Source organism: Ranitomeya imitator, chromosome 2 (assembly GCF_032444005.1).
Source record: "Ranitomeya imitator isolate aRanImi1 chromosome 2, aRanImi1.pri, whole genome shotgun sequence".
In the NCBI taxonomy this organism is placed as follows: Eukaryota; Metazoa; Chordata; class Amphibia; order Anura; family Dendrobatidae; genus Ranitomeya; species Ranitomeya imitator.
Window position 1 is genome coordinate 252,107,249 of NC_091283.1, and position 22,684 is coordinate 252,129,932.

A 22,684-nucleotide genomic window follows, 5' to 3' on the forward strand; every position below is an offset into this window, starting at 1 on the left:
AAGATGGCGGAGAGGATATTACACCTCACCCTAGAGATCCTCTTCCAGCTTACTGGAGAGGTGAGAGATTCTGATGATGTCACATTACATCATTCTTATCTATGGGAATAACAGATGGACAGAACTGGAGAGTTGAGGACTCTGGAAATGTCTGTAGTGAGATTTATTAATGTGTCTCTCCATTACCAGGATTACACAGTGGTGAAGAAGACCTCTAGTGATCGCTGTCAGGACCCTGTGTCTGAGGGATGGGGAAGACCCCTGAGCCCAATCACGGGGCCTCCACCTCACCCCCTGATCCATGAGGACATCAATGACCAGAAGATCCTAGAACTCATCTACAAGATGATTGAGCTGCTGACTGGAGAGGTGACACTTCTGGGAATGCTGGGACATTATACAGTAACACTATGAAGGGATCGGAGGGGATGACGGTATCATTGTATGTGTCAGGTTCCTATAAGGTGTCAGGATGTCGCTGTCTATTTCTCCATGGAGGAGTGGGAGTATTTAGAAGGACACAGAGATCTGTACAAGAACATCATAATGGAGGTTCCCCAGCCCCTCACATCTCCAGGTAATAGAGAGGGCTAAATACACACGGCCTATAATTATCTGTATGTAAAGAATGAATTCACTCCCTGTATGTGTTTCCTCCAGATCTATCCAGTAAGAGGACAACACCAGAGAGATGTCCCCGTCCTCTTCTTCCACAAGACTGCAAGCAAGAAGATCCCAATGCTCCTCAGGATCATCAGGTAAATGAAGAGAAGGTGTCAGGAGATCTCACCTATGATGTGTAGACGGCTGTGAAGGTCTTGTGCTCAGTGTTGTTTTATACTTAGAATCATAGTTTCAGTTATACTTCATTGCTCCTTGGGTTTCTAATTTTGCTAATCTCTCTGGGGATTGTAGTTCTCTGTTATGATCAGGTGGCCTTGGAGCAGCATGAAAAGACCTTCGCTGGAGCAGTGGTAACTTTACTGACCGCAAACCCTGATCCTATCACCGCAACTAGAAGTAGCCGTGGGGTGTGCCTATCCAGACCTAGACACCTCAACACAGCCTATGGACTAAATATCCCTAAAGATGGAAATAGGAAAACTCTCTTGCCTCTGAGTAGATCCCCAAAGGATAGGTAGCCCCCCACAAATAATGACTGTGAGTAGGAGAGGAAAAGACACACGCAGACAGAAAACAGGGATAAGCAAAGGAGGCCACTTCTACCTAGATAGCAAAGGATAGTACAGGATACTATGTGGTCAGCATAAAACACTACAAAATATCCACAGCAGAAAAATACAAAAACTCCACCACCTAACTAAAGATGTGGAGAGTATATCTGCGACTCCAGCGAGTCCAACTAGACTGAGAAAACATCAGGCACAGTCTAGCAGGAACAAAATAGAAACAAGATAAGCACAGAAAATAAACACACAGCAGTGTGTCTAAAAAATGAAGCAAACACTTATCTTAGCTGAATTGGCAGCAAGCAGGAGAGGCCAGGCAGAGGACCAACACTTCCAAAGGAACATTGACTACTGGAAAGGACTAATGAGTCCTGCACAGCTAAATACCCCAGTCAGAATTGCAATTAGCAGAAATACCTGTCCAAGACTGCTACTCAGGAATAACTGCATTACCATCAGCAACCACCGGAGGGAGCCCAAGAGCAGAATTCACAACAGTTCTCCCATCCACTTTATTAATTTTGTTGCCCTCCATTGTACTCGCTCTAGTTCCATTTTATCCTTCTTGAGCACTGGTGCCCAAAAATGTACACAGTACTCCATGTGCGGTCTAACCAGAGATTTGTACAGAGGCAGTATAATGTTCTCATCATGTGTATCCAGACCTCTTTGAATGCACCCCTTGATCCTGTTTGCCTTGGCAGCTGCTGCCTGGCACTGGCTGCTCCAGGTAAGTTTATCATTAACTAGGATCCCTAAGTCCTCTAACCTTTCCACGTAGGACATACTTTACAGTCCGCTCACCAACCTGGTAGCTCTTCTCTTCTCTGAACTTGCTCCCATTTTTCAATTTTTTTTTTAAATGTGGTACGCAGAACTGGACACAGTATTCCAGTAGAGATCTGACCAAGGAGGAGTAGACGAGAATAACTACTTGATGTGATCTAGACTCTATGCTTCTCTTAATACATCACAGAACTTGTGTAATGAGAACAGTGGAGATGGCAGGATTAGAGCTTGTTAGGGCACATGAAATGTGTTCTTGCCTTAGTTGTCTGCCGCCAAATTATATATTGGAGGTTTACGGCCGGAGAAATCACAGGACATGGACAATGAGTCATGTCTCAAATGAATTCTGGTTTATTGGTTGAAATGTACAATAATTTATAGGAAAAATAAGGGGCTTCACCACACATTACCTCATTTCCTTATCTCATAATTATTGCTAGTCTTTGCTGAAGTCTGTCACCCACTTGTCATTATCTATCTTATTTTTTTGGATTATAAGACGCTCCGGATTATCAGATGCACCACAAATTTTGAGGAGAAAAATAGGAAAAAGCTTTTTTTCAATAAAATGGTGGTTGTTTCTTATAATCCATGCGTCTTATTGCTTACCGGGAGTGGTGGCTTGTTGTGAATTCTGTTGTCGGGCTCCCTCCTGTGGTCATGAATGGTACTTCGGCTGGTTCTGTCCATGGACTTTCTCTGGTGGCTGTGGGTGTTTCTGAGTTTCCTTCCACAGGTGACGAGGTTAATTCGTTAGCTGCTGCTCTATTTAACTCCACTTAGATCTTTGCTCCATGCCACTTGTCAATGTTCCAGTATTGGTCTAGTTCACTCCTGGATCGTTCTTGTGACCTGTCTTCCCAGCAGAAGCTAAGTGACTGCTTGTTTTTCTCTGGTTTGCTATTTTTCTGTCCAGCTTGCTATTTTGATTGTTGTCTTGCTTGCTGGAAGCTCTGGGACGCAGAGGGAGCGCCTCCGCACCGTGAGTCGGTGCGGAGGGTCTTTTTGCGCCCTCTGCATGGTCTTTTTATAGGTTTTTGTGCTGACCGCAAAGCTACCTTTCCTATCCTCAGTCTGTTCAGTAAGTCGGGCCTCACTTTGCTTAATCTAGTTCATCTCTGTGTTTGTATTCTCATCTTTACTCACAGTCATTATATGTGGGGGGCTGCCTTTTCCTTTGGGGAATTTCTCTGAGGCAAGGTAGGCTTTATTTTTCTATCTTTAGGGCTAGCTAGTTTCTTAGGCTGTGCCGAGTTGCATAGAGAGCGTTAGGAGCAATCCACGGCTATTTCTAGTGTGGTTGATAGGATTAGGGATTGCGGTCAGCAGAGTTCCCACGTCCCAGAGCTCGTCCTATATTATCAGTAACTATCAGGTCATTCCATGTGCTCTTCACCACCAAGTCATAACAGTACAGGTGGCCCAAAGTACTAATGCATCTCAATAGAGGGATAAGAGAAACTCTGAGACCATTTTTTTTTCTTTGCAGTGTGTTTTGTCTCTCTTTTCCCCTTTACATCTGGGTGGTTCTGAACACAGGTGTAGACATGGACATTCAAGGTCTGTCCTCTTTGATGGATAATCTCACTATAAGTGTACAAAACGTTCAAGATTTTGTGGTTCAGAATCCGATGTCAGAGCCTAGGATTCCAATTCCTGATTTGTTTTTTGGTGATAGATCTAAGTTCTTGAATTTCAAAAATAATTGTAAATTGTTTCTTGCCTTGAAACCTCGCTCCTCAGGTGACCCTGTTCAACAAGTAAAGATCATTATTTCTTTGTTACGTGGTGACCCTCAAGACTGGGCATTTTCCCTTGCGCCAGGAGATCCGGCATTGCGTGATGTTGATGCGTTTTTCCTGGAGCTTGGATTGCTTTATGACGAACCTAATTCAGTGGATCAGGCAGAGAAAATCTTGCTGGCTCTGTGTCAGGGTCAGGATGAAGCGGAGATATATTGTCAGAAGTTTAGAAAGTGGTCTGTGCTCACTCAGTGGAATGAATGTGCCCTGGCAGCAATCTTCAGAAAGGGTCTCTCTGAAGCCCTTAAGGATGTCATGGTGGGATTTCCCATGCCTGCTGGTCTGAATGAGTCTATGTCTTTGGCCATTCAGATCGATCGACGCTTGCGTGAGCGTAAAACTGAGCACCATTTGGCGGTACTATCTGAGCATGGGCCTGAGCCTATGCAATGTGATAGGACTTTGACCAGAGCTGAACGGCAAGAACACAGACGTCGGAATGGGCTATGTTTTAACTGTGGTGATTCCACTCATGCTATCTCCGATTGTCCTAAGCGCACTAAGCGGTTCGCTAGGTCTGACACCATTGGTACGGTACAGTCTAAATTTCTATTGTCCGTTACTCTGATTTGTTCTTTGTCATCCTATTCTGTTATGGCATTTGTGGATTCAGGCCTGCCCTGAATTTGATGGACTTGGAGTATGCTAGGCGCTGTGGTTTTTTCTTGGAGCCCTTGCAGTATCCTATTCCATTGAGAGGAATTGATGCTACGCCTTTGGCCAAGAATAAGCCTCAGTACTGGACCCAATTGACCATGTGCATGGCTCCTGCACATCAGGAGGATATCCGCTTTCTGGTGTTGCATAATCTGCATGATGTGGTCGTTTTGGGGTTGCCGTGGCTACAGGTTCATAATCCAGTATTGGACTGGAAATCTATGTCTGTGTCCAGCTGGGGTTGCCAGGGGGTACATGGTGATGTTCCATTTTTGTCTATTTCGTCTTCCACTCCTTCTGAAGTTCCAGAGTTTTTGTCGGATTATCGGGATGTATTTGATGAGCCCAAAGCCAGTGCCCTACCTCATAGGGATTGTGCAATTAATTTGATTCCAGGTAGTAAGTTTTCTAAGGGCCGATTGTTCAATTTATCTATGCCAGAACACGCCGCTATGCGGAGTTATATAAAGGAATCCTTGGAGAAAGGCCATATTCGCCCGTCGTCATCACCGTTAGGAGCAGGGTTCTTTTTTGTGGCCAAGAAGGATGGTTCTTTGAGACCTTGTATTGATTACCGCCTTCTCAATAAAATTACAGTCAAATTTCAGTATCCTTTGCCGTTGCTGTCTGATTTGTTTGCTCGTATTAAAGGGGCTAGTTGGTTCACCAAGATAGATCTTCGAGGGGCGTATAATCTTGTGCGTATTAAACAAGGCGATGAATGGAAAACAGCATTTAATACGCCCGAGGGCCATTTTGAGTACCTGGTTATGCCATTCAGGCTTTCCAATGCTCCATCAGTATTTCAGTCCTTTATGCATGACATCTTCCGAGAGTACCTGGATAAATTCCTGATTGTGTATTTGGATGATATTTTGGTCTTTTCGGATGATTGGGAGTCTCATGTGAAGCAGGTCAGAATGGTGTTCCAGGTCCTTCGTGCGAATTCCTTGTTTGTGAAGGGGTCTAAGTGTCTCTTTGGAGTTCAGAAGGTTTCATTTTTGGGGTTCATTTTTTCCCCTTCTACTATCGAGATGGACCCTGTTAAAGTCCAGGCCATTTAAGATTGGACTCAGCCGACATCTGTGAAGAGCCTGCAAAAGTTCCTGCGCTTTGCTAATTTTTATCGTCGCTTCATCGCTAATTTTTCTAGTGTTGCTAAACCGTTGACTGATGTGGTCAATTGGTCTTCTGCAGCTGTAGAGGCTTTTCAGGAGTTGAAGCGTCGTTTTTCTTCTGCCCCTGTGTTGTGCCAGCCAGATGTTTCGCTCCCCTTTCAGGTTGAGGTTGATGCTTCTGAGATTGGAGCTGGGGCTATTTTGTCGCAAAGAAGTTCTGATGGCTCGGTGATGAAGCCATGTGCTTTCTTTTCTAGAAAGTTTTCGCCTGCTGAGCGCAATTATCATGTTGGTAATCGAGAGTTGTTGGCCATGAAGTGGGCATTCGAGGAGTGGCGTCATTGGCTTGAAGGAGCCAAGCATCGCGTGGTGGTCTTGACAGATCACAAGAATTTGACTTATCTTGAGTCTGCCAAACGGTTGAATCCGAGACAGGCTCAATGGTTGTTATTTTTCTCCCGTTTTGATTTTGTGGTTTCGTACCTTCCGGTCTCTAAGAATGTGAAAGCTGATGCCCTGTCAAGGAGTTTTGTGCCTGACTCTCCGGGTGTTCCTGAGCCGGCAGGTATTCTCAAAGAGGGGGTAATTTTGTCTGCCATCTCCCCTGATTTGCGGCGGGTGCTGCAAAAATTTCAGGCTGATAGACCTGACCGTTGCCCAGCAGAGAAACTGTTTGTCCCTGATAGATGGACTAGTAGAGTTCTCTGAGATTCATTGTTCAGTGTTGGCTGGGCATCCTGGAATCTTTGGTACCAGAGATTTGGTGGCTAGATCCTTTTGGTGGCCTCCTTTGTCACGGGATCTGCGTTCTTTTGTGCAGTCCTGTGGGACTTGTGCTCGGGCTAAGCCCTGCTGTTCTCGTGCCAGTGGGTTGCTTTTGCCCTTGCCGGTCCCGAAGAGGCCCTGGACGCATATTTCTATGGATTTTATTTCGGATCTCCCCATCTCTCAAAAGATGTCGGTCATTTGGGTGGTTTGTGATCGCTTTTCTAAGATGGTCCATTTGGTACCTTTGTCTAAATTGCCTTCCTCCTCTGATTTGGTGCCATTTTTTTTCCAGCATGTGGTTCGTTTGCATGGTATCCCGGAGAACATCTTTTCTGACAGAGGTTCCAAGTTTGTTTCGAGGTTTTGGCGATCCTTTTGTGCTAGGATGGGCATTGATTTGTCTTTTTCCTCGGCTTTCCATCCTCAGACAAATGGCCAAACCGAACGAACTAATCAGACTTTGGAAACATATCTGAGATGCTTTGTTTCTGCTGATCAGGATGATTGGGTGTCCTTTTTGCCGTTGGCTGAGTTCGCCCTTAATAATCGGGCCAGCTCGGCTACTTTGGTTTCGCCGTTTTTCTGCAATTCTGGTTTCCATCTGCGTTTCTCTTCAGGGCAGGTTGAGTCTTCAGACTGTCCTGGTGTAGATACTGTGGTGGACAGGTTGCAGCAGATTTGGACTCATGTGGTGGACAATTTGACATTGTCCCAGGAGAAGGCTCAACGTTTCGCTAACCGCCGGCGTTGTGTGGGTCCCCGACTTCGTGTTGGGGATTTGGTTTGGTTGTCGTCTCGTTATGTTCCTATGAAGGTTTCCTCTCCTAAGTTTAAGCCTCATTTCATTGGTCCGTATAAGATTTCTGAGGTTATCAATCCTGTGTCATTTCGTTTGGCCCTTCCTGCTTCTTTTGCCATCCATAATGTGTTCCATAGGTCGTTGTTGCAGAGATACGTGGTGCCTGTGGTTCCATCCGTTGATCCTCCTGCTCCGGTGTTGGTTGAGGGGGAGTTGGAGTATGTGGTGGAGAAGATTTTGGATTCTCGTATTTCGAGACGGAAACTCCAGTACCTGGTCAAGTGGAAGGGTTATGGTCAGGAAGATAATTCCTGGGTTTTTGCCTCTGATGTTCATGCTGCTGTTCTGGTTCGTGCCTTTCATTTGGCTCGTCCTGGTCGGCCTGAGGGCTCTGGTGAGGGTTCGGTGACCCCTCCTCAAGGGGGGGGTACTGTTGTGAATTCTGTTGTCAGGCTCCCTCCTGTGGTCATGAATGGTACTTCGGCTGGTTCTGTCCATGGACTTTCTCTGGTGGCTGTGGGTGTTTCTGAGTTTCCTTCCACAGGTGACGAGGTTAATTCGTTAGCTGCTGCTCTATTTAACTCCACTTAGATCTTTGCTCCATGCCACCTGTCAATGTTCCAGTATTGGTCTAGTTCACTCCTGGATCGTTCTTGTGACCTGTCTTCCCAGCAGAAGCTAAGTGACTGCTTGTTTTTCTCTGGTTTGCTATTTTTCTGTCCAGCTTGCTATTTTGATTGTTGTCTTGCTTGCTGGAAGCTCTGGGACGCAGAGGGAGCGCCTCCGCACCGTGAGTCGGTGCGGACGGTCTTTTTGCGCCCTCTGCGTGGTCTTTTTATAGGTTTTTGTGCTGACCGCAAAGCTACCTTTCCTATCCTCAGTCTGTTCAGTAAGTCGGGCCTCACTTTGCTTAATATATTTCATCTCTGTGTTTGTATTTTCATCTTTACTCACAGTCATTATATGTGGGGGGCTGCCTTTTCCTTTGGGGAATTTCTCTGAGGCAAGGTAGGCTTTATTTTTCTATCTTTAGGGCTAGCTAGTTTCTTAGGCTGTGCCGAGTTGCATAGGGAGCGTTAGGAGCAATCCACGGCTATTTCTAGTGTGGTTGATAGGATTAGGGATTGCGGTCAGCAGAGTTCCCACGTCCCAGAGCTCGTCCTATATTATCAGTAACTATCAGGTCATTCCATGTTCTCTTCACCACCAGGTCATAACAGTGGCTGTGGTGACGTGGGGTCCCTGGGTCACTGCTGGAGGAGGCAAGAATGGAGTGTTTCTGCAGGTCGCATGCTGGGATGAGGGGGTGTTCCGATGTGCGGCTCGTCGCTGTGTCCCCGATGCTGCTGCTGCGCTGTGTCCCCAGTGCTGCCGCTGCACTCTATCCCCGGTGCGGTCGTTGCACTCTGTCCCCGATACTGCGGGGAGGCTAGCTGACATTTTATGAAAGGTCAGAGCCCCTGGCAGTTTCATCCATGGTTTCCTGTGCGGTGGACTCTGGGAAAAAGGCCGTCGGGGGGCGGCGCATGCACTGATGGAGATCTCCTGAGATCTGGGTGCCGAGATCTCTATCTGTGCATGCACCACCCCTCGGCGGACATTTTCCCGAAGTCCACCGCACAGGAAACCATGGAACTGCGGGGGGCTCTGGCCTTTCACAAAATGTCGACAGAGACCCCTATAGCAACGGAGACCCTCGCAGCGGCATGGGAGACCGTCGGGCACCCACAGCACCGCCGGGCACCCCCTCATCCCAGTCTGCAGCAACAGTACTGGTAAGGTATATACACATTATATTTATTGTTTTTTTTATTATTTATTTAAAGAATACAATTAAAAAAACAGCGTGGGGAGCCCTCTATTCTTGATAACTAGCCTTGCTGAAGTTGACAGTTGTGGGTTGCAACCCCCAGCTGTGAGTTTTGCCTGGCTCGTTATAGAAAATACAATACTAGCCTTGCTGAAGTTGAGGGTTGCAACCCCCAGCTGTGAGTTTTGCCTGGCTGGTTATAGAAAATACAAGGGAACCAGGCCATTTTTTTCATTTATTTATAGAGCAGGCACTCCTGCTATCACTGTTATTATTAGCCGCAGGAGTAGACTGGTGGGAGTAATAGTCCCATCAGCCACCGCCTGCTGTCTCTTTTATCACTTAAATATAACTCATCATTCTCCCCTGTGATCACCGGCAGAGCAGGGGAGAATGATGAGAGCCGTATTCAGCACCCGGCACCGGGGGAACAGCGCTTACTGTAACACTTCTTCCTTGGCCCCTGGCGTCCATCTGTGTGGTACTGATGCAGCTCACGCATGCCACATGGGTGTCACACATAATACAAACACGGACACTGACATCTCCTGTACCGGAAATATCAGGACGTGTATATCGGGTGTTGTCACACGCTAAAAGACGCCTTTTATTGCAAAAAATAGTTCCATATTTTGGCCCACAGTGTTATGTGAGGGCTTGTTTTTTGCTGGACGAGTTGACATTTGTATTGGTACCATTTTCTGGCACATGACATTTTTTGATCGCTTTCTATTCCGATTTTTGGGAGGCAGTGTTAGGGCACACGAGATGCGTGTGTTGTCATCTTAATGGTCTGCTGCCAAATTGTATCTTGGAGATTTACGGCCAGAGAAAACACAGGACAAGAGTGAGTCATGTCTCAAATGATTTCTGGTTTTATTAGTCGAGATGCACAGTATTTATAGAGAGAAATCAGGTGTTTTCCACACATTACATCATTGCTTACTAATTACTGCTAGTCACTGATGATTCCTGCCGCCAACATGTCACATGTCTTTATCTTTGGCATTATCTTTATTATGATGGTTATTACTCTAATGGTTATTGCTGCAATGGTTAACGACTATTGCTGGGTCAAGTTGACATCTGTCTTGCACGTATTATATTGATCTTTGGTTTATGAGGGGAATTTTTATGTTTTGGCACTTTAATACAATAAAAACTATTTTATAGAAAAAAATAATTATTTTTGCATCACTTCATTCTGAGAGCTATAACTTTTTTATTTTTCCACTGATGGAGCTGTATGGCGGCTTTTTCGCGGGACAAGCTGACGTTTTCAGCACTACCATGTTTATTTATATCCGTCTTTTTGATTGCGTGTTATTCTACTTTTTGTTTAGCAGTATGATGGTAAAGCGTTGTTTTTTATCTTGTTTTTTTTAAGGTGTTCACTAAAGGGGTTAACTAGTGGGACAGTTTTATAGGTTGAGTCTTTGCGGACGCGGCGATACCAAATACTAGAGAAGAGAGAGGATTCAAAAATATATAAATAAACTGGAGCAGTGGGCAGCAGCTATCAAAATTGTTTTTAGCAAGGAAAAATGCAAAGTACTACATCTGGGCAATAAAACTGAAAAAGCATCTACAGAATGGGAGGAATAAGGCTAAGCAACAGCACGTGTGAAAAAGACTTGGGTATACTAATGGATCTCAGACTGAACATGAGTCAACAGTGTGATGTAGCAGCAAAAATGGCAAATACAATTCTGGGTTGTATTAACAGAAGCAAACAGTCTAGATCACGTGAAGCCATTATTGCCCTCTACTCCTGTTTGGTCAGACCTCATCTGGAATACTGGGTCCAGTTTTGGACACCACATTTTAAAAAAGACATCAACAAACTGGAGCAAGTTCAGAGAAGAGCGACCAGAATGGTGACCGGTCTGCAAACCATGTCCTATGAGGAACGTTTACAGGATTTGGGAATGTTTAGCTGCAAAAGAGAAGACAGAGGAGACTTAATAGCTGTCTGCAAATATCTGAAGGGCTGTGACATTGTAGAAAGATCAGCTTTATTCTCATTTGCACAAGGAAAGACAAGAAACAATGGGAGGAAACTGAATGGGAGGAGACACAGATTAGATATTAGAAAAAACAAATCTGAGTGGAACAGGCGGCCACGAGAGGTGGAGAGTTCTCCTTCAATGGAAGTCTTCAAACAGAGGCTGGACAGACGCCTGTCTGGGATGACTTGGTGAATCCTGTTTTGCACAGGGGGTTGGACCAGATAACCCAGGAGGTCCCTTCCAACTCTAACATTCTATGAAATATGTGTACTTTTATTGTTTGTTTTTTTTCATTCAAAATTTTTTTTAGAGATAGAATATATATTGATTTTTTGATTATTATTATTATTTTTTTACATATTTTTACAATTATTTTAATCCCTTAACCCTCGAAGCTTTTTTCATCTTTTCATTTTTGTTTTTTGCTCCCCTTCTTCCCTGAGCCATAACTGTTTTATTTTTCCGTCAATATGGCCATGTGAGGGCTTGTTTTTGTGGGACGAGTTGTTCTTTTGAACAACACCATTGGTTTTACCATGTCGTTTATTAGAAAACAGGAAACAAAATTCCAAGTGCGATGAAATTACAAAAAAAGTGCAATCCCACACTTGTTTTTTGTTTTGGCTTTTTTGCATGGTTCACTAAATTCTAAAACTGGCCCATTATGATTCTCTAGGTCAGGGGTGGGGAATCTTTTTTCGGGGGCCGTACAAACTCTGCCCACACAGTGCATCTTGACTCTAGCACTGGTTTCAGGACATAATCTTTCATTGCATGCCCTTCAGTGTTCAATATTGAACACTGCGTGTGTGCTAACAGAGCAAGAAGAAATTAATGGGCTGGTTGTAATCAAAGTACATCTCCCTGCCTGATAAAAGGTCATTGAGGGCCGTAAATGGCCCTGCGGCCTGAGCTTCCCCATCCCTGCTCCTGGTAATTACGAGTTCATAGACACCAAACATGTCTAGGTTCTTTGTTATCTAAGTGGTGAAAAAAAATTCCAAACTTTTGTTAAAAAAAATAAATTGCGCCATTTTCCGATACTCTCCATTTTTCATGATCTCGGGTTTGGTGAGGGCTTATTTTTTGCGTGCCGATCTGACGTTTTTAATGATACTATTTTGGTGCAGATACGATCTTTGTTGCCCCTTTATTGCATTTTAATGCAATGTCGTGGCGACCAAAAAATAATAATTCTGGCTTTTTGATTTTTTTTTCTCACTAGCTAGATTAGACGATTCTGAATACAGCAATACCAAATATGTGTATGTTTGATTTTTATTTGTATTGTTTTGAATGGGGCGAAAGGGGGGTGATTTGAACTTTTATATATTTTTTTCATATTTTTAAAAAGTTTTTTTTTTTTTTTAACTTTTGGCATGCTTCAATAGTCCCCATGGGAGACTAGAAGCTGCAATAGCCCGATTAGCTCTGCTATATAGAGGCGATAATCAGTTCGCCTCTATATAGCAGATTTACTCACTTGCCATGAGCACCGACCACTGGGTGGCGCTCACAGCAAGCCGGCACTGATAACCATAGAGGTCTCCAGGAAATCTCCATTTGTCATGCCAACACACCGGTGACCCGCGATCATGTGATGGGGTCACCAGTGGGTGTATTTCCATGGCGATTTCTGGAAGCACATGTTAAATGGCGCTGTCAGCATTTGACAGCGGCATTTAATGGGTTAATAGCAGCGGGTGGATTGCGATTCCACCCGTGGCTATTCCGGGCACATGTCAGCTGTTCAAAACAGCTGTTACAGTGCCTTGCGAAAGTATTCGGCCCCCTGGAACTTTTCAACCTTTTCCCACATATCATGCTTCAAACATAAAGATACCAAATGTAAATTGTTGGTGAAGAATCAGCAATAAGTGGAAGACAATTGTGAAGTTTAACAAAATGTATTGGTTATTTCAAATTTTTGTGGAAATTTAAAAACTGAAAAGTGGGGCGTGCAATATTATTCGGCCCCTTTTAACTTAATACTTTGTTGCGCCCCTTTTGCTGCGATTACAAGTCACTTGGGGTATGTCTCTATGAGTTTTGTACATGGAGAGACTGAAATTCTTGCCCATTCTTCCTTGGCAAACAGCTCAAGCTCAGTGAGGTTTGATGGAGATCGTTTGTGAACAGCAGTTTCCAGCTCTTTCCACAGATTTTCCATTGGATTGAGGTCTGGACTCTGACTTGGCCATTCTAACACCTGGATACGTTTATTTGTGAACCATTCCATTTTAGATTTTGCTTTATGTTTGGGATCATTGTCTTGTTGGATGACAAATCTCTGTCCCAGTCCCAGGTCTTTTGCAGACTCCAACAGGTTTTCTTCAAGAATAGTCCTGTATTTGGCTCCATCCATCTTCCCATCAATTTTAACCATCTTCCCTGTCCCTGCTGAAGAAAAGCAGGCCCAAACCATGATGCTGCCACCATGTTTGACAGTGGGTATGGTGTGTTCACGGTGATGAGCTGTGTTGTCTTTACGCCAAACATATCGTTTGGCATTGTTGCCAAAATGTCCGATTTTGGTTTCATCTGACCAGAGAACCTTCTTCCACATGTTTGGTGTGTCTCCCAGGTGGCTTGTTGCAAACTTTAAACGACACTTTTTATGGATATCTTTGAGAAATGGCTTTCTTCCTGCCACTCTTCCATAAAGGCTAGATTTGTGCAGTGTGCGACTGATTGTTGTCCTATGGACAGACTGTCCCACCTCAGCTGTAGATCTCTGCAGTTCATCCAGAGTGATCATGGGCCTCTTGGCTGCATCTCTGATCAGTCTTCTTCTTGTTTGAGATGAAAGTTTAGAGGGATGGCTGGGCCTTGGTAGATTTGCAGTGGTATGATACTCCTTCCATTTCAATATGATCGCTTGCACAGTGCTCCTTGGGATGTTTAAAGTTTTGGAAATCATTTTGTATCCAAATCCGGCTTTAAACTTCTCCACGGCAGTATCACGGACCTGCCTGTTGTGTTCTTTGGTCTTCATAATGCTCTCTGTGCTTCAAACAGATCCCTGAGACTATCACAGAGCAGGTGTATTTATACGGAGACTTGATTACACACAGGTGGATTATATTTATCATCATTAGGCATTTAGGACAACATTGGATCGTTCAGAGATCCACAATGAACTTCTGGAGTGAGTTTGCTGCACTAAAAGTAAAGGGGCCGAATAATATTGCACGCCCCACTTTTCAGTTTTTGAATTTCCGCAAAAATTTAAAATAACCAATAAATTTTGTTCAACTTCACAATTGTGTTCCACTTGTTGATTCTTAACCAAAAATTTACATTTGGCATCATTATGTTTGAAGCATGATATGTGGGAAAAGGTTGAAAACTTCCAGGGGGCCGAATACTTTTGCAAGGCACTGTATGTGCCAGGAAAGATGTGTGCTCACTGCAGGAGCCTGCATCAAAGGGAGGGAGTAATGCACGCCCAATGTTGGAAACTTTTTTACTTGTCTTTGGGATAATCATTTTTTGCAGGCTGATCGCTTCTATATCAAATAGATGTAGCAGCATCCCCATGCTGTAGAAACTGTCAGCTCTGCACTGACAGAGAGACTTGCTGATCATGCACTGCACATGATCAGCAAGTTTCCTAGCTCTGTTGACCCGGATGTCGTCATGATGACATTGGGTCACCATGGCAACGATCGGACCCCCGCATCATGCTGCGATGTCTCCAATCCAAAGGCAGAAGGGCTCTCAGTCCTCTGTCGGCTTCTGAAATGCTGCGATTGTGTTTGATTGTAGTGTTTTGTGGGTTAATGTAGCAGAGGCAGTCTGTGACTACTCCTGGCACCTAATGCCGGGTGTCAGCTGTCAGAATCAGCTGACACCCGGTGGCGATCGCCCACACACTCCCCTTTATCGCGGGCGATCACAATGACGTAATGTTCCATCCATGGTCAAATAGGCCCAGGTCACATGGACGGAATATTACGTCCAATGTCAGAAAGGGGTTAACATTATTCAGTATTATTCATTATGCAGTGTCTATATACAGTATATATATATATATTCAGCAAAGAGTCCATGATTGAATATCTACAGGTCATATACGTATCCTTAACAAGCTGATCATAGATGTGACTTCTCCATCTGTCGGTGACTTTTATAATATTTGTTTCAGGGTGAAGATCTGACCCATATTAATACTACAGAGACATATGTGAGGGGGGATGAGCGGTGTAAAGAGGAGATTCCCACATATGACTACCCAGGTGAGTAGTAACCACTAAATGCAGAGCAGTCACAGATTCTTCTCAGTCACCGGCTGTGGCTGCTTTATCGGTGGTGTAGTCCGGCCGTATTACCATGATCACCATTTTGCCTCTAGACCACAACATTCTCCTCCACATAAAACTGTTCAAATGACTTTGGTCATTGAAAGCCCTTTTCTATAGATCTTACAACCTGGTAGATCCACCTACCCCCTGGGTTTAGGAGATGCTGTTACCTGCACAGATCTGTGAACTATAAAGCCAAATGACCGCGTACGTAGAATGTGCTGACAAGATGGAAAATCAATTGAAGACAAATATTATGATGGGCCTGTAAGAGAAAGCGGAGGGTAATGATGCTGGATAATAATTATATGGGTACGACGGAATCTGATAGCGTGGGATAACGCAAAAGATGTATTTACTCAAAACAGAAATATAAACAGAACCTACACAGATATTTCTGCAATTGTAACGAGGGCCTCAGCTCTATATAGTAAATAATAGCAAACAGGATAGTGAACAGAACATAATACAGATATTCCTGCAATAGTAACGAGGTGCTCAGCTCTATATAGCAAATCACAGCAAACTGAGTAGCGGACCGCTAATAGGAACCAGTCCAGCAAGGAAATGACGTGGAAGCGAACAAGACATTAAACGATGAAGTCCAATAAGGTTATTAATGGAAATGCACACAGTACTTAAGTGAGGAAGTCCAGCAAAACTTGATCACACGTGCGCACAGTACTTGCTGGTGGGAGTCCAATAATTCGCAGATGGTGCGTTGTGTGAATGAAGTCCTGGGAAAGAGAGGACAATGGGGAAAAAAAGAGGGAGATCGTTATCTAAGCGTAGTGGATGAGTAGATCTTTCTTGGAGAGAAAAGCACACCTTGAATCTTGCTCACCTGGTTGTGCAAAGAGGCACAACACTGGGAAAAGCTTTGCAAACAAAGGAGATCCTTCCACTGGTGCGCAGCCCGTCGCAGCAGTTCCAGAGGTGAGATGCAGCTGAATGGGGTGAGGCAGACCACCGAGTAGTGAGCAGCAGAAGCAGGGAGTTACCAGCAAACAGCCAGCAGCACAAAATACTCAGGCACAGGAGAACACATGACCCGGACTTAAAAAATCAGGACAGACCGGAAGTTCCATGACAGGGCGAGATCCAAGACTCCATCTTGGATCAGGGCGAACAGGCACAGGGAAAGTCCGGAAACCTTACATGCTGTTGGCTTCCTAGAACCCTGAGATCTTATCGGATGAATCTCCTTTCTCTCCCTTCTGTGCTGCTGAATGTGATCATATGGTCCCTACAAGACCAGGTCCAGTCTTTCTGGCCAAACTTCACTTTTATGATCGACAACATTAAATGTGCAGTGAGGCCAAGTGTGAATTTCTGGACAATAACAGAGTTTCTCTTTATCCTGACTTTTCAATTTCTTTTAAAACTGACTATTTACAAACAGGATTTTGATAAACTACATAAAGCACATTACACCTGTGCCAGGGTTGGTGCAGTGCAACAAAAAGTCAGTGACCACATAAAGATTTTAAGCAAATGTCTTTTAATGTCCAAAACTCACAAAATGATCAGCACACGGTATACTTTGGATAGCAGCCAGGCATCACAACAGTCCGTTTGCGAGACCGGTTGCTGAGGGCGACTGCACCACCGTGTCACGCTTAGGGGTGCCCAGCCTTTTGGCTTGGCTTCGCTCAATGTTACTTGACACAGACTGAACCTTGCAGAGCCACCTGCTCTGCAGTTTGCAAATCAAGACTATCACAGCTGTTGTGAATTCTGTGGCTGAATTCACTCCTGTGGTCACAAGTGGTACTGCAGCATCTGAGCTTCCTCCCTCAGGTGTTCTGGTGAGCTCGTTAACTGCTTCATTACTTAACTCCGCCTGATGCTGCTATTCTTGCTCCTTGTCAATGTTTCAGTGTTGGATCTGAGCTTCTCCTGATTGTTCCTGTGACCTGCTGCTCTGTATAGCTAAGTGCTTTTTGCTTTTTTTTTGTTGCTTTTTTTCTGTCCAGCTTGTCTTTTGTTTTGCTGGAAGCTCTGAGACGCAAAGGGTGTACCGCCGTGCCGTTAGTTCGGCACGGTGGGTTTTTTTTGCCCCCTTTGCGTGGTTTTGCTTTAGGGTTTTTTGTAGACTGCAAAGTTCGCTTTACTGTCCTCGCTCTGTCCTAGAATATCGGGCCCCACTTTGCTGAATCTATTTCATCCCTACGTTTTGTCTTTTCATCTTACTCACAGTCATTATATGTGGGGGGCTGCCTTTTCCTTTGGGGAATTTCTCTGGGGCAAGTCAGGCCTATTTTTCTATCTTCAGGCTAGCTAGTTTCTTAGGCTGTGCCGAGTTGCCTAGGTAGTTGTTAGGCGCAATCCACAGCCGCTTTTAGTTGTGTTTAGGATAGGATCAGGTGTGCAGTCTACAGAGTTTCCACGTCTCAGAGCTCGTTCTTGTATTTTTGGGTATTTGTCAGATCACTGTGTGCGCTCTGATCGCTAAGCACACTGTGTTTCTGGATTGCCTTCATAACACCTGTCATTAGCAAACATAACACACAGCCATCCCTTTGCTGCAGAGCTTTAAATGGAATCTGTAGCCATGGGCCACTTGTAAGACCCTGCCTGTAGGGAGCAAACCGACCCACTGCCATCCTGCAATTCGCTCTAAAAATAAAAGCCCATGCCTGGTTCTCTTAAATCTTTCTTGGGCAAATAGGTTGTCCAAGAACACACTTACTTTTATTTTTCTTTGCAGCCACAGCTATATCTGTGACTGCCATGCACTCCAGCGGCCTTAATACACTTCCTTGCGCATCCTGGGGGACACATAGCGACCTTCGCATATAATACCTGTCCCTGCCTCACACATGATATATCTCTGAGCTGTGTGTGGCTGATGGCTGTAATATACATTTATTCCCGCCTGCAGGAGATGTATTGGCCAGGCTCGAGCCCTGGTATCATGGAATCAACCAACGTCATAAATTGATACTACTGCACAATCTCTCTCGATGGAGAGCAAAAAATAATATCAGAACTCAGTAGCTCTTATGGTCCATCATAAATTAGTGATGGAACTTCCCCCCCAGACATATGTTGTTGTTGGGGATATAACATTTTTTTATTCTATGTCAATTTTTACGGGTTCATTTTGATCGGCCTGCCTCACTTATGTGAGTCTGCATCTGCCTGGTAGCCTTTAAAAGAAGGTCTTCACTACCTCTTCCAAATGCCTGAGATCTAAATTTAAGACACCTCAGCTCTTCACTATTATAAAAAGTTCTCTATGAATGTGTAATATTTCTTCTTGAAACTCATCTGACAGAAAATATTGGCCCTTATTTAAGATTGCCAAAAGCCAGCAAGCTACATACTCTAATTAACCAGAGAGTTTTCGCCAGGATAATAGGAAACCAATGGACCTTACAAATTATTTTCCAATGTCTCTTGAATCTGACAGTACCCTATATATGGCCGTACACTACTTTCTGGGCACATGGCAGGGTTAAGAAAGGAAGGAGCGCCATTTAGCTATTTGAACGTAGATCTTGCTAGAATAGTTTGCAGACACTATGTATTGGGAGCACTGTGATCACTAGGCGATCAAAAGATGACCACCACGAGAAGGCTTGGCTCGATCTACTCCATTTTCCAGATCCCAGGGATTGCCTTGCTCATCACCCTTTAACCCCTCTACATGGATCTGGACATACACAAAGACCCCTAGGCTTGGGCCATGGTGTTATCTGCTATTCTGTGGTGTCAGATGGTAAGAATATTCAGGTAGTTGGGTCAGAACCAGGAGGGGAGAGAAAGTACAAAATCAGAAGAATCAAGAGTAGTCAGTAAGCGAGCTGGGATCACAACAGGAACAGAGGAGAACAAGGCTGTATCTGGCAGCTTCTGGCAATGTGCTTCAAGCTTGCTTTAGTAGGGTTTGGTGCTTTCCAATTGGCTTAAGCAGGTAGCAGATTGCTCCAGCTGGACAGTACACAAACCCATACTGCCAGACTAGGTGGTACTACTGGTCTCAGGCACCCTACTCTTAGTGGCTGGACAAAGCCAGCGCCATCAAGAGCTTCTGGTTTCGACGTCTCTATTACCAGCAATGCCTGCACAATAAATAAGGCACTGTCTGGAAGCAAACATTGCAGGAGCAGATTTCAGTGGAGATGGGACACCCCATTTACAGATGCCCTAATATAACAAAATTACAGAAAACTAAAGCAGTAGAAATCCCCATAAAATGACTCCATTTTCGAAATTATACCCCTCAGTGAATTATTCTATGGGAGTAGTGACTATTTTGACTCCACAACCACTTTACGGAAATTAGCTCGCATTGGATGTTGAAACTTGAAAATTGCACATTTTCCATTTTATTATCCAACACATAGTGCCCAGATTGTGCTCCAGGAGACACACACTATAAATTTAAGTGGGTTCATCTCACTATAGTAATGCCAAATATATGGATGCTAAATGTGGTTTGGGCACACTACAAGGCTCAGAAGCGAGTGAAAATTTGACTTTAGGAGAGCGGATATTGCTGGATCGGTTTATGAAGGCCATGTTGCTTTTCAAGAGCTTTTGAGCCACTAATAATGTGGAAACCTTTGTTTTTCCACTGGCAGATGATGGACCTGAGTGGTGTCTTGTATTTTGTGAGATGAGTAGAAGTTTTATTGGTATCATTTTTGCCTTCATAACATTGTTTGGTGGCTTTTAGTTCCATGATTGGGAGGCAGAATGAACAAACCATTGAACGCCATGATCCACTGGTTCATGTTATGAGGTTTTCGATTAGACTTGAACTTGAAACTGTCATTGTCTTGGTGAATCGTTCAATATTTTTACATAAGCTGTCGGTAAAAATTACAAGTTAAGTAGAAATGTTCAAAAGTATAAAATGTGATGCTATTTTATTCAAAATTAATAACTGGTTTTATTTTTAGCAGATTTCTGTACCAGGAAATCAGAGAGAACGCTGACATCTTCAGTTTTTAAATTGGATGATCTTGAGATCACACAGGATACAGTTGAAGTCAATGCCATTACTCCAGATGTGGCATCATCCCTTAACCGCAAAGATCTATCATCTGATCCTTTGAAGAAAGTTCTGTCTTCTGGGTCATTACCAACTACTAAGAAAAATCAAAATAACAATATAAGAATTAAAAAACAAATTGTTTCTAAAGGAAAGAAGCCATTTTCATATTCAGAATATGGAAATAGTTTTCTCAAAAAGACTTTTCTTATACGTGGAAAAATTCACATAACAGAGAATACATTTTCATGTTCAGAATGTGGGAAATATTTTAAGCAGAAATCAGATTTGGCTAAGCACCAGAGAATTCACACTGGAGAGAAGCCTTTTTCATGTTCAGAATGTGGGAAATGTTTTAACAAAAAATCACATCTTGTTATACACCACAGAACTCACACAGGGGAAAAGCCTTTTTCCTGTTCAGAATGTGGGAAATGTTTTAACCAGAAATCAGATTTTGTTAATCACCAGCGCACTCACACAGGGGAGAAGCCTTTTTACTGTTCAGAATGTGGGAAATGTTTTAACCGGCAATCAGTTTTGGTTAATCACCATAGAACTCACACAGAGGAGAAACCTTTTTGCTGTTCAGAATGTGGAAAATGTTTTAACTGGAAAGCAAATCTTGTTCGCCACCAGAGAACTCACACGGGAGAGAAGCCTTTTTCATGTTCAGAATGTGTAAAATGTTTTGTGAAGAAATCATCTCTTCTTAGTCACCAAAGAACTCACACGGGAGAGAAGCCTTTTTCATGTTCTTAATGTGGGAAATGTTTTACACAGAAATCAACTTTTATTAAACATCAGGGAAGTCACATAGGGGAGAAAACTTTTTCATGCTCAGAATGTGGGAAATATTTTAACTGAAAATTGTATTTTCTTAAAGGGGTTAACCACTACTAGGACAACCCCTTGTCATTCCTCATGCTTGGCCACGTTAAAATAAAAACTCATTGTACGAGAATGATCAGTGCTAAATATGTTGAACAGCCATGTCGGACTGAGCTGCCATCAGGAAAAAACCTTCACCAACTAACTAAAATAACATCAGGTCCATTAGCAGGTATGGTTGGCATATACAAAGGTTAATAGGGGTAGCTGCAGGGCATTGTGAGCATAAATAAGTGGTGTCATATGGTAGTAAGTAGTCTCTGTGACAAGGACAATACAGTTGTCAGTGACATGGGGATTTGTGGATTGTAATGGAGTTTGGTAAAGTACTCCTAAATATTGTCATGTTATAGTATCACTTTCTTTGTTGTTCTAAAATACATGTATATCCCTGCAGTATGAGGTTATTATGTATACACCCTTTGCCGCTATATGTAGTTCCTTTGCCTGACCTTATATACAGTGGGGCAAAAAAGTATTTAGTCAGTCAGCAATAGTGCAAGTTCCACCACTTAAAAAGATGAGAGGCGTCTGTAATTTACATCATAGGTAGACCTCAACTATGGGAGACAAACTGAGAAAAAAAAATCCAGAAAATCACATTGTCTGTTTTTTTATCATTTTATTTGCATATTATGGTGGAAAATAAGTATTTGGTCAGAAACAAAATTTCATCTCGATACTTTATAATATATCCTTTGTTGGCAATGACAGAGGTCAAACGTTTTCTGTAAGTCTTCACAAGGTTGCCACACACTGTTGTTGGTATGTTGGCCCATTCCTCCATGCAGATCTCTTCTAGAGCAGTGATGTTTTTGGCTTTTCGCATGGCAACACGGACTTTCAACTCCCTCCAAAGGTTTTCTATAGGGTTGAGATCTGGAGACTGGCTAGGCCACACCAGGACCTTGAAATGCTTCTTACGAAGCCACTCCTTCGTTGCCCTGGCGGTGTGCTTTGGATCATTGTCATGTTGAAAGACCCAGCCACGTTTCATCTTCAATGCCCTTGCTGATGGAAGGAGGTTTGCACTCAAAATCTCACGATACATGGCCCCATTCATTCTTTCATGTACCCGGATCAGTCGTCCTGGCCCCTTTGCAGAGAAACAGCCCCAAAGCATGATGTTTCCACCACCATGCTTTACAGTAGGTATGGTGTTTGATGGATGCAACTCAGTATTCTTTTTCCTCCAAACACGACAAGTTGTGTTTCTACCAAACAGTTCCAGTTTGGTTTCATCAGACCATAGGACATTCTCCCAAAACTCCTCTGGATCATCCAAATGCTCTCTAGCAAACTTCAGACGGGCCCGGACATGTACTGGCTTAAGCAGTGGGACACGTCTGGTACTGCAGGATCTGAGTCCATGGTGGCGTAGTGTGTTACTTATGGTAGGCCTTGTTACATTGGTCCCAGCTCTCTGCAGTTCATTCACTAGGTGCCCCCGCGTGGTTCTGGGATTTTTGCTCACCGTTCTTGTGATCATTCTGACCCCACGGGGTGGGATTTTGCGTGGAGCCCCAGATCGAGGGAGATTATCAG

The 22,684-nt window shown here is 43.7% G+C and overlaps 1 protein-coding gene across 2 annotated transcripts; it reads left to right on the forward strand.

The window, feature by feature from the left end:
• The first annotated feature begins 459 nt into the window (after nucleotides 1-459).
• Nucleotides 460-21,212, forward strand: LOC138662934 (gastrula zinc finger protein XlCGF17.1-like). Of its 2 annotated transcripts, none has more exons than XM_069748946.1 (4): nucleotides 460-577; nucleotides 661-758; nucleotides 15,090-15,180; nucleotides 20,157-21,212. In XM_069748946.1, exons 1-4 carry the CDS (start codon nucleotides 493-495, stop codon nucleotides 21,008-21,010), a joined length of 1,128 nt encoding a protein of 375 aa, XP_069605047.1. In that variant the 5' UTR covers nucleotides 460-492; the 3' UTR covers nucleotides 21,011-21,212. The 2 variants fall into 2 exon arrangements, with proteins under 2 accessions (XP_069605047.1, XP_069605048.1); XM_069748947.1 differs by having other exon boundaries at nucleotides 464-577; nucleotides 20,160-21,212.
• Nucleotides 21,213-22,684: the final 1,472 nt, after the last annotated feature.